This window comes from Saimiri boliviensis, chromosome 17, assembly GCF_048565385.1.
Source record: "Saimiri boliviensis isolate mSaiBol1 chromosome 17, mSaiBol1.pri, whole genome shotgun sequence".
In the NCBI taxonomy this organism is placed as follows: Eukaryota; Metazoa; Chordata; class Mammalia; order Primates; family Cebidae; genus Saimiri; species Saimiri boliviensis.
In genome coordinates, this window is record NC_133465.1 from 55,375,388 (window position 1) to 55,393,166 (window position 17,779).

The 17,779-nt window shown below is 45.2% G+C and overlaps 1 protein-coding gene and 1 non-coding gene across 2 annotated transcripts; one reads left to right on the forward strand and one right to left on the reverse strand.

The window, feature by feature from the left end:
* Positions 1–1,520: 1,520 nt before the first annotated feature.
* On the forward strand, positions 1,521–1,889 carry LOC101048309 (metallothionein-1L-like). The gene has a single exon (XM_010330322.3). The coding sequence runs from the start codon at positions 1,550–1,552 to the stop codon at positions 1,733–1,735; it is 186 nt and encodes a 61-aa protein (XP_010328624.2). The 5' UTR covers positions 1,521–1,549; the 3' UTR covers positions 1,736–1,889.
* Positions 1,890–3,879: 1,990 nt separating this feature from the next.
* On the reverse strand, positions 3,880–3,986 carry LOC120366957 (U6 spliceosomal RNA). The gene has a single exon (XR_005581468.1). It is a non-coding gene; the product is annotated as a U6 spliceosomal RNA (small nuclear RNA).
* Positions 3,987–17,779: the final 13,793 nt, after the last annotated feature.

Consider the following 17,779-nt stretch of genomic DNA (forward strand, 5'->3'; position numbering starts at 1 on the left):
TTGGGAGGCCGAGGCGGGTGGATCACAAGGTCAAGAGATCGAGACCATCCTGGTCAACATGGTGAAACCCCGTCTCTACTAAAAATACAAAAAAATTAGCTGGGCATGGTGGCACATGCCTGTAATCCCAGCTACTCAGGAGGCTGAGGCAGGAGAATCGCCTGAACCCAGGGGGCGGAGGTTGTGGTGAGCCCAGATCGCACCATTGCACTCCAGCCTGGGTAACAAGAGCAAAACTCCGTCTCAAAAAAAAAAAAAAAAAAAAAAAAAGAGAAAGCAGAGAGAGTAAGCGTATCTCATATAGACCCTGGGAAATCGCCTACATTTCAGAAGCTGGAAAGGGAGAAAGAGTGGTCTACTTGATGACATGAAGCATCATCAATCAGTATCAATACTCACTTTAGGGTAAAGGCATAGCCAAATTGGAAACTGAACAAATTTCAGAAACTATGCACCAAAACTTACAAACCTCAAATCCTAGTTTTCTTCCTCTTTGACCACTCCCCTCAATTTCTTTAAGTTTTTGTTTGTTTGTTTGTTTGTTTATTTGAGACAGGGTCTTGCTCTGTCGCCCTGGCTGGAGTGCAGTGGCGTGATCATGGCTCACTGCAGCCTCAACCTCTTGGGCTCAAGCAATCCTCCCATCTTAGCTTTCTGAGTAGCTGGGACTACCGGCTCTCCCTACCACACCTGGCTAATTTTTGTATTTTTAATAGAGACAGGGTTTTGCTATGTTGGTCAGGCTGGTCTTGAACTCCTGGCCTCAAGTGATTTGCCTGCCTCAGCCTCCTAAAGTGCTAGGATTACAGGTGTGAGCCAGTAGGCCTGGCCTCAGTTTCTTTTATGGAGATTGGCTCAATGTCATTATCCTCAGGCTTCTCTCCTGTGTACACGTCTCCTGAACCATCTAGTCCAGTCTCATGAAATTTGCCACCCAATGTGCTCATGTTTCCCAAATCAGCATCTCTTTTTTTTTTTTTTTTTGAGACGGAGTTTCGCTCTTGTTACCCAGGCTGGAGTGCAATGGCGCGATCTCGGCTCACCGCAACCTCCGCCTCCTGGGTTCAGGCAATTCTCCTGCCTCAGCCTCCTGAGTAGCTGGGATTACAGGCACGCGCCACCATGCCCAGCTAATTTTTTGTATTTTTCGTAGAGACGGGGTTTCACCATGTTGACCAGGATGGTCTCGATCTCCTGACTTCGTGATCCACCCGCCTCGGCCTCCCAAAGTGCTGGGATTACAGGCTTGAGCCACCGCGCCCGGCAAATCAGCATCTCTTGTCTAGACCCTGCTCGAATTAGCTGTCTCTCAAGTAACTTTTTTTCTTTTTCTTTTTTCACTTCCCTGGTACCAGGGATAAAAGTCCCCTGAATTCAAACATGAATATTCACTTCACCCAGTCCTCTGGGAGGTCTACCAATCCCTGTTTTGGGAAGAAAGGAGCTGACCTGTAGCTGAGAAAAAAAACTCCATTCAAGGACCATGCCTTCCACGTGCCTCACAATCTCAACTTCTTGCTTGGGATCTCCAGCCTCACCAAGGCTCAAAATGGACCCCAACTGCTCCTGCGCCCCTGGTGGCTCCTGCACCTGCGCCAGCTCCTGCAACTGCAAAGAGTGCAAATGTACCTCCTGCAAGAAGAGCTGCTGCTCCTGCTGCCCCATGGGCTGTGCCAAGTGTGCCCAGGGTTGTGTCTACAAAGGGGCGTTGGAGAAATGCAGCTGCTGTGCTTGATGTGGGGACAACCCTGCTCCCAGATGTAAATAGACCAACCTGCACAAACCCGGATTTAAAAAAATAAATACAACCCTGAGCCATTTGCTGCATTTCTTTTTCTATTAAATATGTGAGTGACAATAAAACAATTTTGACTTGAAACAAACAAAAACTCCATTCAAGAATCTAAAACTTTGGCAGCTTGGAAGTGCAAACGAAACAAACAAACAAAAAATTGCAGCTTTGCACAGTGAGGCAGGGTGACCGACTTCTAGTTTGCCAAAGAGTTTCCCAGTTTTGATAGAAAAAGTTCCAAATCTCAGGAAATCTCTCAGTCCCAGGCAAACCAGGTGGTTAGCCAACTCCACAGGGAGGTGTCCTTTATGAGGAATGGCAAGAGCGGAGGCTTGGCAAAGGTGGCTGTGCCCATCAAACACAGACAGTTTATGAATGCTTGGGTGAGTAGTGCATATGCTTTAACTACTCCCTAGGGCCCTCAGAGCCTTTCAGAGGGGCCCCTAAGAGCAGGTGGGGGCAATGGAGCAGTGAAATTTGGGTATAAGACTAATGTGACCTCATTTAAAACTGCCGGCTGGCGAGGCCCAGGGACTCTGAGTATCTATTTACATAGCCAAGATCACACCAATTCACATTTTATCTAGTGCTTTTTTTTTTTTTTTTTTTAAATCTATGTCTCTGCCAAACATTGTCACAGTTTCACAGCTACATAATACTCCATCAAGAGGTTATTTAGGCTGGGCGCAGTAGCTCACACCTGTAATTCCAGCATTTTTGGGAGGCCAAGGCGGATGGATGACTTGGGGTCAGGAGTTTGAGACCAGCCTGGCCAACATAAGACCGCATCTCTACTAAAAATACAAAAATTAGCCACATGTGGCGCACACCTATGGTCCCAGCTACTCAGGAGGCTATGGCATGAGAATTGCTTGAACCCATGAGGTGGAGGTTTCAGTGAGCTGAGATTGTACCACTCCACTCCAGCCTGGCTGATAGTGAGACTCGGTCTTAAAAAAAGAAAAAAAGAAAGAAAGAAAGAAAGAAAGAAAAAAGCTGGGTGCAGTGGCTCACGCCTGTAATCCCAGCACTTTGGGAGGCTGAGGTTGGGTGGATCATGAGGTCAGGGGTTCAAGATCAGCCTGGCAAACATGGTGAAACCCCATATCTACTAAAAATACAAAAATTAGCTGGATATGGTGGCGCATTCCTGTCATCTCAGCTACTTGGGAGGCTGATGCAGGAGAATCGCTTGAACCAGGACCCAGGAGGCGGAGGTTGCAGTGAGCCGAAATCGTGCCACTGCACTTCAGCCTGGGCTATAGAGCAAGAGTTTGTCTCAGAAAAAAAAAAAAAAAGAAAAGAAAAGAAAAAGGATTTTCAGTGTGTTCCAGAAATGTTCCTATTATAAATACATCTTTGTGCTAAAAGGGTTTTTTCCCCCCTATATTTAAGATTTTTTTCAGGCTAGATGCAGTGGCTCATGCCTGTAATCCCAGCAGTTTGGGAGGCCAGGAGTTCAAAACTAGTCTGGTCAACATAGGGAGAACCCATCTCTAAAAAAAAAAATGTTTTAAAAAGCTTAGCCACACATGGTGGCACGCCCCTGTAGTTCCAGCTACTTGGGAGGCTGAGGAGGGAAGATCACTTCAGCCCAACTGTTCAAGGTTTCAGTGAGCTATGATTTGTACCACTGTACCCCAGCCTGGGTGACAGAGCAAGACCCTCTCTCTCTTTTTTTTTTTTTTTTTTTGAGACAGAGTTTCGCTCTTGTTACCCAGGCTGGAGTGCAATGGCGCGATCTCGGCTCACCGCAACCTCCGCCTCCTGGGTTCAGGCAATTCTCCTGCCTCAGCCTCCCGAGTAGCTGGGATTACAGGCACACGCCACCATGCCCAGCTAATTTTCTGTATTTTTAGTAGAGACGGGGTTTCACCATGTTGACCAGGATGGTCTCGATCTCTTGACCTCGTGATCCACCCGCCTCGGCCTCCCAAAGTGCTGGGATTACAGGCGTGAGCCACCGCGCCCGGCGACCCTCTCTCTTAAAAAATAAAAATATACATTTTTTTCAGTAGTATCTTGGAAGTACCATTATGTGCCAGAGATAGTGCTAAGTGCTTTACACACATTGTTATTATTATTTTTTAAATATGGAACGCTTCACGAATTTGCGTGTCATCCTTGCGCAGGGGCCATGCTAATCTTCTCTGTATTGTTCCAATTTTAGTATATGTGCTGCCGAAGCGAGCACAACACACACTATTTCCTTAAAATCTCATCATAAATAACACTCTGGAGTGGGTAATATTTTCCCCAGGTAGAAACTGGTGCTCAGAGGTTACGTAATTTTCCCTAAGCCACATAGCTAGTGCGTGATGAAGCCAAGATTTGAAATCAGTACCACCACATACTTTCAAAATATGTTTATGGCGAATTTTGGTTTGTTTATGACTGTCATCTTTCACCTGGCTTTGCTCTACTGAGCCACCACTGAGCCTTGTATATGTATCTCTTTATTTTTGGTTATGTGCACTGCCCCAGTGACCATGGGTGTCTCTCTTTAGCACCTCTCCCACTGTGTTGAAATTGCTTGTTTGTACTTCCGCTCCACCAACAAGTGGAGAGTAGAACTGTATTTATTCATCTTTTTCCAACACATTTAGCAAGATAGAGAGACTCAAGAGAAACTTGTTGTTGAACATATAACAGGAGAACTCCAGGCTGGGTGAGGTGGCTCACACCTTGTAATCCTAGAACTTTGGGAGGCCGAGGCAGGTGGATCACCTGAGGTTGGGAGTTCAAGACCAGCCTGACCAACATGGTGAAACCCCATGTCTACTAAAAATACAAAATTAGCCAGGTGTGGTAGCACATTCCTGTAATCCCAGCTACTCAGGAGGCTGAGGCAGAAGAATTGCTTGAACCTGGGAGGCAGAGGTTGCGGTGAGCGAGATTGTGCCTCTGCACTCCAGCCTGGGCAACAAGAGCAAAACTCCATCTCAAAAAAAAAAAAAAAAAAAAAAAAAATTAGCTGGAGTCAGTAGGGGGTACCTGTCATCTCAGCTACCTGAGAGGCTGAGGCAGGAGAATCTCTTGAACCTGGGAGATGAAGGTTGCAGTGAGCTAAGATCTCACCACTGCACTCCAGCTCGAGTGGCAGATTGAGGCTCTGTCTCAAAATAATTAATTAATTAATTAATAATAAAAGGAGAACTCCACTGGCTGAAAGCGAAGGGAAGGATTATTTCAGGATTGAGGATACTGGAACCGCTGGATGAGTGAGGGTTGACAGTCTAATGGGTATTCAAAGAAGATGCATTACCAGGAGTCGGGAAGGACTTGAGTCCATCAAACTTGAATATACACAGTGGATCCAGCTTGCTTGGGAAACAGCGGGAAGAACAAAATGTTTGGGGGCCAGCTCTGTGATCCTGGGCAGGTTTCTTTTGAGACAGAGTCTCGTTCTGTCACCCAGGCTGGAGTGCAGTGGTGCAATCTCGACTCACTGCAACTTCCACCTCCTGGGTTCGAGTGATTCTCCTGCCTCAGCCTCCGGAATAGCTGAGATTACACATGCCCACCACCATGCCTGGCTAATTTTTGTAATTTTCAGTAGAGATGAGATTTCACCATGTGGACCAGGCTGGTCTCCATCTCCTGACCTCAAGTGATCTGCCCGCCTCAGCCTCCCAAAGTGCTAGGATTATAGGCAAGAGCCACCTCGCCCAGCCTGGGCAGGTGTCTCGACCTTGGTCTTCTCATCCGTAAAATGGAATGTATCTATCCACTTCACAGAGTTTAATAAAATGAGGATTCAATGAAATAATGAATATAAACAGCTTAGCGTGGTGCCTGAAACCTAGTAAACAATAAAGGTTAGTGGTAATAATAGTTATGAACTTGTTATTTGATATTTTATTAATAGAACATTTGGGAATGCATAGACAGTCATATGGTATAGTTCAATGTAACTACTCTGGAATCAGATCTGGATTTGGTCCCGTGGATACTGGGTACTGTCATGATTTGCATATATAGATATATATACATATACATATATATGTTTTTTTTTAACCTCTAAGTCTTAATTTTTTCAGCTGTGAAATGAAAGTAAAAATAGAACTTACTGCATAGGATTATTTTAAGGATTCAATGAAATAATACACACAATATATTTAACTTGGGGACCTGATAACATGGGAGGTTCTCGAAATTTTTATCTTCTAATTGTCATTTAAGCTTGCAGTGATTTTATTTATTTTCTGTTTATTTTTTATTGTTTTAATAATCTATTTACTGTAGAGATGGGGTCTCACAATACTGCCCAGGCTGGTCTTGAACCCCTGGACTCAAGTGATACTCCTGCCTCAGCCTTACAAAGTGCTGGGCCTACAGGTGTGAGCCCCTGTGCCTGGCTAAGAGATTGTTTAACTTAATTGATTAATTGATTGAGATGGAGTCTTGCTCTGTCACCCAGGCTGGAGTGCAGTGGCACAATCTCAGTTCACTGCAACCTCCACTTCCCAGTTCAAGCGATTCTCCTGCCTCAACCTCCTAAGTAGCTGGGATTACATGTGTGCGCCACCATGCCCAGCAAATTTTTGTATTTTTTAGTAGAGACAGGGTTTCATTATGTTGGCCAGGCTGATTTCACATTCCTGACCTTAAGTGATTCACCTGCCTCAGCCTCCCAAAGTGCTGGGATTACCAGCATGAGCCACCATACCTGGCCTGGCTAAGAGATTTTAAATCCTCTCATTCTTCTAGAAAGAATACCATCAGTTCATGTCAACCCAGAGCCCATCTCTGACTTACCCTTTCACATTCTGCTGGCTACGTGAATAATTCTCCTGTTTGTACCAAATACAACCCAGAGCCCATCTCTGACTTACCCTTTAACATTCTGCTGGCTACGTGAATAATTCTCCTCTTTGTACCAATATACAACCCAGAGCCCATCTCTGACTTACCCTTTAACATTCTGTTAGCTACGTGAATAATTCTTCTGTTTGTACCAATAACCTTAGATGTGGGTTTTTTTTTTTTTTTTTTTTTTGTGGTGTTTATTTGTTTGAGACAGAGTCTTGCTCTGTCACTCAGGCTGGAGAATAGTGGTGCAGTCTTGGCTCACTGCAACCTCTGCCTCCCAGGTTCAAGCGATTCTCCTGCCTTAGACTCCTGAGTAGCTGGGACTACAGGTGCCTGCCACCACACCCAGCTAATTTTTGCATTTTTAGTAGAGACAGGGTTTTACCATGTTGGCCAGGCTGATCTCAAACTCCTGACCTCAAGTGATCCGCCTGCCTCGGCCTCTCAAAGTGCTGGGATTACAGGCATGAGCCACTATGCCCAGCCAAGTATATTATTTTGATTTTGAAAGTTAAAATATTATAAAACTAAAACCCAAACCAGAATGAGATACCACTTTACATTCACTAGCATGGCTGTAATTGTTTAAAAAACAAAATAAAAAGCGTAAAAGAGGAATGGGAAATTAGAGCCATTATATATTGTTAACAAGAATGTAAAACCATGTAGCACTGTGGAAAATACTTTGGCAGTTACTGAAAAAGTGAAACCTGGAGTTACTATATGACCCAGTAATTCCATTCATACATATACAGTCAAAAGAACTGCAAACAAATGGTCATGCAAAAACATACACATAAGTATTTAGCAGCATTGTTCTCAATGACCAAAAGGTGGAAACAACCTACGTGTGCATTAATTGATGAATAGACAACCCAAATGAGATTTATCCATATAATGGATGTATTATTCAGCCTTAAAAGGATGGAAATTCCAGCGCATGTTACAACATGGAGAATCCTTGAGGGCATTAAGCAAAATAAGCCAATTACCAAAATACTGTGTGATTCCACTCATATGTGGCACTTAGAGTGGTCAAATCCAGCAAGACAGAAAGTAGGCTGTGTGAGGGGTGGCTCATGCCTGTAATCCCAGCATTTTAGGGGGCCAAGTTGGACAGATTCTGAGATTAGGAGTTCAAGACCAGCCTGTCCAACATGGCGAAACCCCATCTGTACTAAAAATACAAAAATTAGCCGGACGTGATCGCAGGAGCCTGTAATCCCAGCTACTTGGGAGGCTGAAGCAGAGAATTGCTTAAACCTGGAAGGCAGAGGTTGCAGTGAGCCAAGATCATGCCATTGCACTCCAGCCTGGGTCTTAAAGCTAGGCTCCATCTCAAGAAAAAAAAAAAAAAAAAAAAAGTAGAAGGGTGGTTACCATGGGCTGGGAGGGGAGAATGGGGAGTTAGTGTTAAACAGGTACAGAGTTTCAATTTGGGAAGATGAAAAAGTTCTGGTGATTAGTTGTACAACAATGTGAATATACTTAACACTACTAAACTGTACACTTAAAAATGGTTAGAGACAACCAGTTGTGGTACATATAAATTCACAGGAAGTAAATAAATACTTGGCTGGGTATGGTACCTCTTGCCTAGAATCCCAGCACTCTGGAAGGCCAAGGAGGGTGGATCATTTGAGATCAAGAGTTTGAGACCAGCTTGGCCAATATGGTGAAACCCCGTCTCTACTAAAATTACAAAAATTAGTCAGGCATGGTGATATACACCTATAATCCCAGCTACTTGGGAGGCTGAGGCAGGAGAATCACTTGAACCCCGGTGGCAGAGGTCACAGTGAGCCAAGATTGTGCCACTGCACTCCAGCCTGGGAGACAGAGCAAGACTTCATTTCAAAAAATAAACAAACAAATAAACATTTGCCAGGAAATGGGAGAAGAAATGGAAAGTACAGCCAATGATTCTGGGGCTTCTTTCTGGGATGATGAAAATGTTCTGGAATTAAATAGTGGTTGTACAACCTTGTGAACACAGTACTTTAGTAAATTGTGCACATATTTAAAAGGGTGAATTTATGTACATAAATTAATTATATCTCAATAAATATCAATAAAAAGAAGTCATATGAGGAACTGGGAATGCATATATATAAAGCTTGTTAGATCATTTTTATGTGCCTTAAGTGTTCTTTAATTAGTTTCTTCTGTCCTTTCTGCAACAAAGTTATACCCACTGATACTACATTATCATAAGGTATCCAGTGTGGATCTACCTGTATATCTTGATATCTCTCTGTATGTCTTTACCCGTATCTGTATCTCTCCAGAAAAATATGCAAAATGGCTTGGTGATTTTTTTTTCTGGCTTGGTGATTTTTCTTTTTGATTTTAACACTTAACATTTTTTTGGCCAGGCATGGTGGCTCACACGTGTAATCCCAGCACTCTGGGAGGCCAAGGCGGGCAGATCACTTGAACTCGGGAGTTCAAGACAAGCCTGGGCAACATATTGAGACCACTTCGTTACACAAAAATACAAAAATTGGGGCCGGGCGCGGTGGCTCAAGCCTGTAATCCTAGCACTTTGGGAGGCCAAGGCAGGTGGATCACAAGGTCAAGAGATCGAGACCATCCTGGTCAACATGGTGAAACCCCGTCTCTACTAAAAATACAAAAAATTAGGTGGGCATGGTGGCGTGTGCCTGTAATCCCAGCTACTCGGGAGGCTGAGGCAGGAGAATTGCCTGAACCCAGGAGGCGGAGGTTGTGGTGAGCCGAGATCGCGCCATTACACTGCAGCCTGGGTAACAAGAGCGAAACTCCGTCTAAAAAAAAATAAATAAAAAATAAATAAATAAATAAAAAATTAGCCAGGCATGGTGACACATGCCTGTAGTTCCAACTACTTGAGAAGCTGAGGCAGGAAAATTGCTTCAGGCCTGGAGGCAGAGGTTGCAGTGAACCGAGATTGTACTACTGCACTCCAGCCAGGGTGACAGAGCAAAACCTTGTTTCAAAAAAAAAAAAAAAAAAAAAAGGCCAGGCGTGGTGGCTCACACCTGTAATCCTAGCACTTTGGGAGGCCGAGGTGGGTGGATCACCTGAGGTCAGGAGTTCAAGACCAGCCTGGCCATCATGGTGAAACCCCATCTTAAAAAAAAAAAAAAAAAAAGTCTAGCTTCACAGTGGTTCTTGCCTGTAATCCCAACACTTTAGGAGGTTAAGGCAGGAGGATGCCTTGAGCCCAGGAGTTTAACTCACCAGTGAGATATGATTATGCCATTGCACTCCAGCTTGGGAGACAGAAAGAGACCTTGCCACAAAAACAAATAAATTTAATTTAACAATTTTTTTTTTTTTTTTTTTTTTGGGGGGACAGAGTTTCGCTCTTGATACCCAGGCTGGGGTGCAATGGCGTGATCTCGGCTCACTGTAACCTCCGCCTCCTGGGTTCAGGCAATTCTTCTGCCTCAGCCTCCTGAGTAGCTGGGATTACAGGCATGTGCCACCATGCCCAGCTAATTTTTTTTTTGTATTTTTAGTAGAGACGAGGTTTCACCATGTTGACCAGGATGGTCTCGATCTCTTGACCTCGTGATCCACCCATCTTGGCCTCCCAAAGTGCTGGGATTACAGGCTTGAGCCACCGCGCCCGGCTTGTTTTCTTTTCTTTAGACAGTGTCTCCCTCTGTCACCCTGTCACCCAGGTTGGAGTGCAATGGCTCAATCTCAGCTCACTGCAACCTCCACCTCCCAGGCTCAACCGATACTCCCACTGCAGCCTACCAAGTAGCTAGGACTACAAGTGCACACCGCCATGCCTGGCTAATGTTTTTTGTTTGCGTATTTTTGGTAGAGACGGGGTTTTTGTCATGTTGCCCAGGCTGGTCTCAAACTCCTGGGCTCAAGTGATCCACCCACCTCAGCCTCCCAAAGGGCTAGGATTACAGGCGTGAGCCACCGCGCCTGGCCAATGTTTTCCTTCTACTGTGTCTGTGGTTCCACAACTTCCCTTTTCCCCCTTCTCTATGGATTTTCTACCATGTTTAGAGTCTGCTTAGATTGACCTAGTTTTCTCTTTAATCAAATCTTCAGGAACCAACTTATTACCATTAAAAATGATCTAACAAGCTTTATACTTTACATTGTTAAAAATCCTCATTTTGAGTAACACAACCACAAAGAAAAGAATGTCATCATGGATTTAACCAGTAAAAGACAATACTTAACAATAAAATTTTAAAAACATATGCCAGCAGGCTTACCTGATGAAAAAAATGATCGTGGCTGCAAACTGCATTTACCAGACAATGGTTTTAGATTTGCTGTGCACCCTGAACGCCATGAAGAATGGATTGCCCGGCCTCTTGATAAGGACATCAATTACTTGCCTCATTCTGAGTGAAAAGAATGAAAATATTTTTAAAAATCATAATAACCAAAACGGGGAGAATAAAACAAACTAGGAAGAGACATATTGTACATTTCAAGCTAGTGTTGCTTTGCCCGAGAGTAAAGCCTTTATGCCCTCACATATTTAAGGTGATTTTTATTCCTTCATTCTTGAGTCCTCTGAAACTCCTGGGAACACTCCCTAAAAGCAGCTGCCAGCCTTTAGCCATGTCCCATGTCATTTTTCCCAGCTTTTCAGGACAGTCACTCAAAGAGTCTCCTCTGATCCTCCCTACCACAGGCATCTCATTCAAGAATTTGCAGCCTGGCTCACCTGGCAGTGGAAAACAAATTTTGTGTCCAGGGGGAAGTTACACATAATCTTTTTCTCTGAACTGGGCTTCCAACACTCGAGTTACTTCTTTTGGCTCTGGCTGCTCCCTGAACAGGCCTGGCTAACAGGAAGCAAAGAAGAGCTGATTTTTCAAAGTCCCATTTAGTCTTTCTAATAGGCCATTCTCACCAAGTACTATAGGGACAACATATGTTGATTTCCTGATTGACTCAAGCTACCTAGAATCATTTCAGCCATTTCATGATCTTCTCACTCTCACAAATACCACTTTCTCGGCCAGGAAGCTATAAAGCCGATGTCTTAGGAGATTCAGAATCTTATTAAACATTTATTTGCATTGCTCAAAAGTGAATTGATGGGAGCTTGATCACAATATGAATGACTTTGTTTTTAGAAGAAGGGAAGGCAGTAAATACAACATACGTTTACATTTGCCAGCTAATGTTGAAGGCGTATAGGATTTTCTTTTTCCTAAAATAAGTAAGAAGCTGGGGAAAATCTTTTTCTTTTCTTTCTTTCCTTTCTTTTCCTTCCTCTCTTTCTCTCTCCTTCCTTTTTGTTTCTTTCCTTCTTTCTTTCTTCTTCTTTTTCTCTTCCTCCCTCCCTCCCTCCCTCCTTCCTTCTTTTTTTTTTAAGACAGGGTTTCACCATGTTGGTCAGGCTGGTCTTTTTTCTTTCTTTTTTTTTTTTTTCCTGAGACGGAGTTTCGCTCTTGTTACCCAGGCTGGAGTGCAATGGCGCGATCTCGGCTCACCGCAACCTCTGCCTCCTGGGTTCAGGCAATTCTCCTGCCTCAGCCTCCTGAGTAGCTGGGATTACAGGCACGCGCCACCATGCCCAGCTAATTTTTTGTATTTTTAGTAGAGACGGGGTTTCACCATGTTGACCAGGCTGGTCTCGATCTCTTGACCTCGTGATCCGCCCGCCTCGGCCTCCCAAAGTGCTGGGATTACAGGCCTGAGCCACCGCGCCCGGCCTGGTAAAGCATTATTTAATCCAATTTCCCAGGGCCCTGGAGAGAACAAAAGCAGAGAGGTAACAACGTGAAGCTATCTGCTGGAGCTGCGACACATTCTTCCTCTCCTGTCCTTAGACAACAACTCCAGGCTCCCCAGCCTTTAAACTCTAGGATTTCTCCCCTCTCCTCCACCTTTCCTGGCTTCTCAGGCCTTTGGCCTCAAACTATCAGATTACACTATCAGATTCCCTGATTCTGAGGCCTTCGGGACTTGAACCAAGCCATACTACCAGCATCCCAGGGTCTCCAGTCTGCAGATGGCCTATTGTGGGACTTAGCCTCCATCATCCGGGAGCCAATTTCTCTAATAAATCAATACCATTTTGTCTTTCTCTCTTCCTCTCTTGTTGGAACTGTCTCCCTGGAGAACCCTGACTAACACAGATTGAAGCTGGAAGGAATAGATCTTCTTTGGCTAGTCCTGGGAAAACACACATCCACATACATACAGTAGATTGCCCTCACGAACAGGCACAGCCAGGCTGGACCAAATTCCACAGGCTCCAACCTCAGCCAGGGCTCCTGTAGTCTTATAGCAGTCACTCCCCAGGACTGAGCCATGCTTTGCTGATTCTCTTAACTCCATTGTGTCCAGAAAAGCAGACCTGGATCACAGAGGCAAGGAACAGAAGGCAGTCTTGCAGACATGCCTCAACCTGTTTGCATAGATTGAATCTCTTGGCCAGAGCAGTGGCTCAGAAATGAATGAATGGAATCTCTCAGACCACCTGCAGCTACCTAACCTACCTGACCCCTCCACTAGGAGGTGCTCAACATAACTACAGAGCTAACTGACCAGGCTGCAGGACACGGGGTGATGAAAGTACTACCAGCCCTTCAATCTAGTCTGGTTGCAGCCTCTTTTTTTTTTTTTTTTTTTTTTTTTTCTAAGACAGAGTCTCACTCTGTTGCCCAGGCTGGAATACAGTGGCACAACCTCAGTTCACTGCAACCTCCAACTCCTGGGTTGAAGCAACTCTTCTGCCTCAGCCTCCCAAGTAGCTGGAATCACAGGCTCCTGCCACCATGCCTGGCTAATTTTTTATTTTTAGTAGTAACAGGGTTTCACCATCTTAGCCAGGCTGGTCTAGAACTCTTGACCTTGTGATCCAACCGCCTCGGTCTCACAAAGTGCTGGGATTACAGGCATGAGCCATTGTGCCTGGCTTTTTTTTTTTTTTTTTTTTTTTTTTGAGACAGAATTTTGCTCTTGTCACCCAGTCTAGATTGCAATGGTAGGATCTTGGCTCACTGTAACCTCTGTCTTCTGAGTTCAAGCAATTATTCTGCCTCAGGCCTGGCCTGCTTGCAGTCTTTATTAAAAATGTCAGATATGGCCAGGCGTGGTGGCTCACATTTGTAAGCCCAACACTTTGGGAGGCTGATGTGGGTGGATCACTTGGGCCCAAAAGGTCAAGACCCGCCTGGGCAATATGGCAAAGTCCTATCTCTACAAAAAATACAAAAATTAAACAGGCATGCGCTTGTAGTCCCAGCTACTCAGGAAGCTGAGGTGGGAGGATGGCTTGAGCCCAGGGGGCAGAGGTTGCAGTGAGCCAAGATTACACCACTGTACTGCAGCCTGGGTGACAGAGACCCTGACTCAAACCAAAAAACCCACCAAAGATATCTTTGCCTATAAACACTCAATATATTTTGATCAGAAGAGTGTTTAAGCTGTGTCATGGAATAATTTTTTGGGAAGGCTAGATTTGAAATGTTTTATGAAGACCTCAAGGTGTAATATTTAAAACCCAGATCACTTTGGAAGTTAAAAATCAGATCACTCTAGATCTGGGAATGGAAGTTAAAAGTAAATGTTCGGTGGCTCATGCCTGCAATCCCAGCACTTTGGGAGGCCAAGGCAGGAGGATCATTTGAGGTCAGGAGTTCAAGACCAGACTGGCCAACATGATGAAATTTCTGTCTCTACTAAAAACACAAAAACTAGCTGGGTGTGGTGGCGTGCACCTGTAGTCTCAGCTACTCAGGAGGTTGAGGCAGGAGAATCGCTTGAACCTGGGAGGTAGGTGAGCCGAGATCATGCCACTGTACTCCAACCTGGGTGACAGAGCGAGATCCGTCTCAAAACAAAAACAAAAACAGATGTCAAGATAAGTCTTGAGGGGTTTAAGGAAGTGGCAGTGTTTTCAGGCTTGGGCAGTGCCCCTGCTGTCTTCCAGGGGCTGATAAAGGGTGAAGGGTGCAGCCTTCTGAGCTGTGGCATCCTCTTCCACTGAGTCATGTTTTTATCCATTTGCCAGACTGGCCTGACCCTCAGTCTAGAATTTCCAGACCAACAGCAGGGGCGCCACCTCCAGGCCAATCCCCATAAGTGTGGTTTTGTGAGACAGACTAACGTGAGTCCAGCAGTTAGTTCAATCAACAGAGCAAAGGGTCTGAGTCCCTGGATTAGGATACTGCTTGTCCCAAGCAGTTCTAGAATCTAGATTGGCCAGGTGCAGTGGCTCACGCCTGTAAATCTCAGTACTTTGACAGACCAAGGCGGGAGGATCACTTGAGCTCAGGAGTTTGAGACTAGCCTGAGTAACATACTGAGACTCTATTTCTACAGAAATTAATCAATTAGCTGGGCATGGTGGTACACACCTGTGGTCTCAGCTACTCAGAAGTCTGAGGGAGGAGGATCACTTGAGCCCAGGACTTCAGGGTTACAGTGAGCTATGATCATGTACTGTATTCTAGCCTGGGTGAAAGAATGAGACAATGTCTCTAAAAAAAAAAAAAAAGCAAAGTTGATTTCTCTGCTACCAGCTTCACTGTGTGCTTTGTTTCAGAGTTTAATAACTCTTTCTAACTTGTCCTTGGCCTCCCCAAAGTCAGCCTAGCCTCATATCCTCAAGGCCAACTCCTCTAGCCTGTGTCAAGAAGTTCCCATACTTCTCAAGCTGGCGGGAGAAGGGGAAAAAAAAAAAAGCCTTCAGCTTAAATGACTTACATTCCTGTGACTCTATGGCAAGGAAACTGGGATGACTAACATCAGTGACCTCATGGTGAAGAAGACAGCATTGCTAGTGATCTAAGTGGCCTTCAAGGAGGGGAATTTCCCATCACCTGACAGCCAGGAGTGCCCGGAGCACACTTGGCTCAGAGCTCATGCCTCCTCATAGTCTTCAAAGAGTTTGCTTCCCATATTTGTGAGCTGAGCAGCCTAAACTGTTTGGTAGATATCCTGCCAGCAAGGTCACATGGTAGGGGATAGCAGAGAAGGCCCATATCCAAAGCACCATGGCCTGAGAAATCTGCGGGCGTGCCGGCTCTGTTGCTGCGAGTCTAAACAGTTCTGCAAGGCCATCATCCAATTGGCTGAGATTCAAGCCTGCTCAAAGCTAAAAAATGCACAGGATCGGCTGGGTGCAGTGGCGCACACCTGTAATCCCAGCACTTTGGGAGACCCAGGTGGGTGGATCATGAGGTCAAGAGATCGAGACCATCCTGGCCAACATGGTGAAACCCCATCTGTACTAAAAAATACAAAAATTAGCTGGGCGTGGTGGTGCATGCGTGTGGCTCAGCTCCTCAGGAGGCTGAGGCAGGAGAATCGCTTGAACCCAGGAGCAGGAGGTTGCAGTGAGCAGAGACCACGCCATTGCACTCCAGCCTGGCAACAGAGTGAGACTCTGTCTCCAAAAAAAAAAAAAAAAAAATGCACAGGAGCCTCCTCAACCAGAATAGCCATCAACGTTCTGGCAGCAGGAACCTGCACATCAGTGCTGGGATTGGACAGGACACTACTCAGCATGCCACTGTGCATCTTTGGAAATCCTGAACATGGGTCCGTGGAACTTTTGGTGGCCCTGTGCTCTAGAGACGTTCTCCCAAATCCATCAGTTCTTGAGTTATAGGTGCTCTGGATTAGGAGAGACAGCAATGGTTCTAAAGATTGCTATACCCTCTCTCGGCTCTCTCCATGCCTGTGACCCTTGCACCACCATGGTACAGGAGGGAGTACCCTACTAAGATGTCATGCTTCATCCCTCACACTGGACCTGTCCATCTGGTGCCTGGTGAAATGCATCCGTTAAGTTCTAGAGAACGCTCTGCTTCCTGACTACCTTCCTTTATTCTGCAAAATATGCAGAGTTCACTACATTCCCCTGTCTAAAACACACTGACACACATCAGCCATGGCTTCCATTCTTCATACCTTCTAAATCACCAACCACCTATCAGCACATGGCAATGACCTTAAAGGCTTGCACCTAAGGGATGCACATCAGAATCATCTGAGAAGTTTTTAGTCAGGGTGTGGTGGCTCACACCTGTAATCCCAGCAATTTGGGAGGCCGAAGCAGGCAGATCACTTGAGGTCAGGAGTTCAATACCAGCCTGGACAACATGGTAAAACCCCATCTCTACAAAAATATAAAAAAAACAAAACAAAACAAAACAAAACAAAAAAAAAAACTAGCTAGCGAGATGGCACACACCTGTAGTCCCAGCTACTTGGGAGGCTGAGGCAGGAAAATAATTTGAACCCAGGAGGCAGAAGTTGCAGTGAGCCAAGATCCCACTACTGCACTCCAGCCTGACTGACAAGGTGAGATCCTGTCTCAAAAAAAAAACAAAAAACAAAAAACAAACAAACAAACAAAAAAAACATTTCAGGCCAGGCACAGTGGCACACGCCTGTAATCCCAGCACTTTGGGAGGTCGAGACGAGTGGATCACCTCAGGTCAGGAGTTCAAGACTAGCCTGGCAAACATGGTGAAACCCTGTCTCTGCTAAAAATACAAAAATTAGCTGGGTATGGTGGTGTGTGCCTGTAATCCCAGCTACAGGACTGGAGGCTGAGGCAGAAGAATTACTTGAACCCAGGAAGTGGAAGTTGCAGTGAGCCAAGATCACGCCACTGCACTCCAACATCGATGACAGAGAGAGATGCCATCTCAAAAAGTGAACAAACAAAAGGCATTTCACCAGGTGAGTGAAGGGATGCTCTGCCCTGCCTAGAGGACTTAGATTTGGTTCTCGCCCCAGTTCCGATCCTTTACTTAGCCAGCCCGGCCACCCTCAAAAGCCAGCCCAAGCACCCTCCATGCCTCCCAATTTGATCGTCACCTGATCAAAGTTTTGTCTTCTTTCCCTGGTTCAAAACCTTGATCTCATGTCCCTTCCTGAGTTTCTTCTCATGAATGAGAACGCCAGTTTGCTCAACAACTTTTGGCTCAGTTTCCTCCCAAGAACTCCCTGATTCAGGCCCCCAGTTCTAAGGATTCCACTCCTCAATTCAGCTGCCAGGGGGGCCCAACCACCAGCGACTTTGTAAGGGGTAAGGGGAGGACTACATCCTTTTGTGCTTGGCGTCTGTCATTCGGCAGGGTTTCCGATACACAGATCCATGTATCCACTACACTGATAGACTATACTTTGCTTTATCACAGTTATGTTTTAAGCTTTTGGGACATTTCCAACCTGTTGCTATTA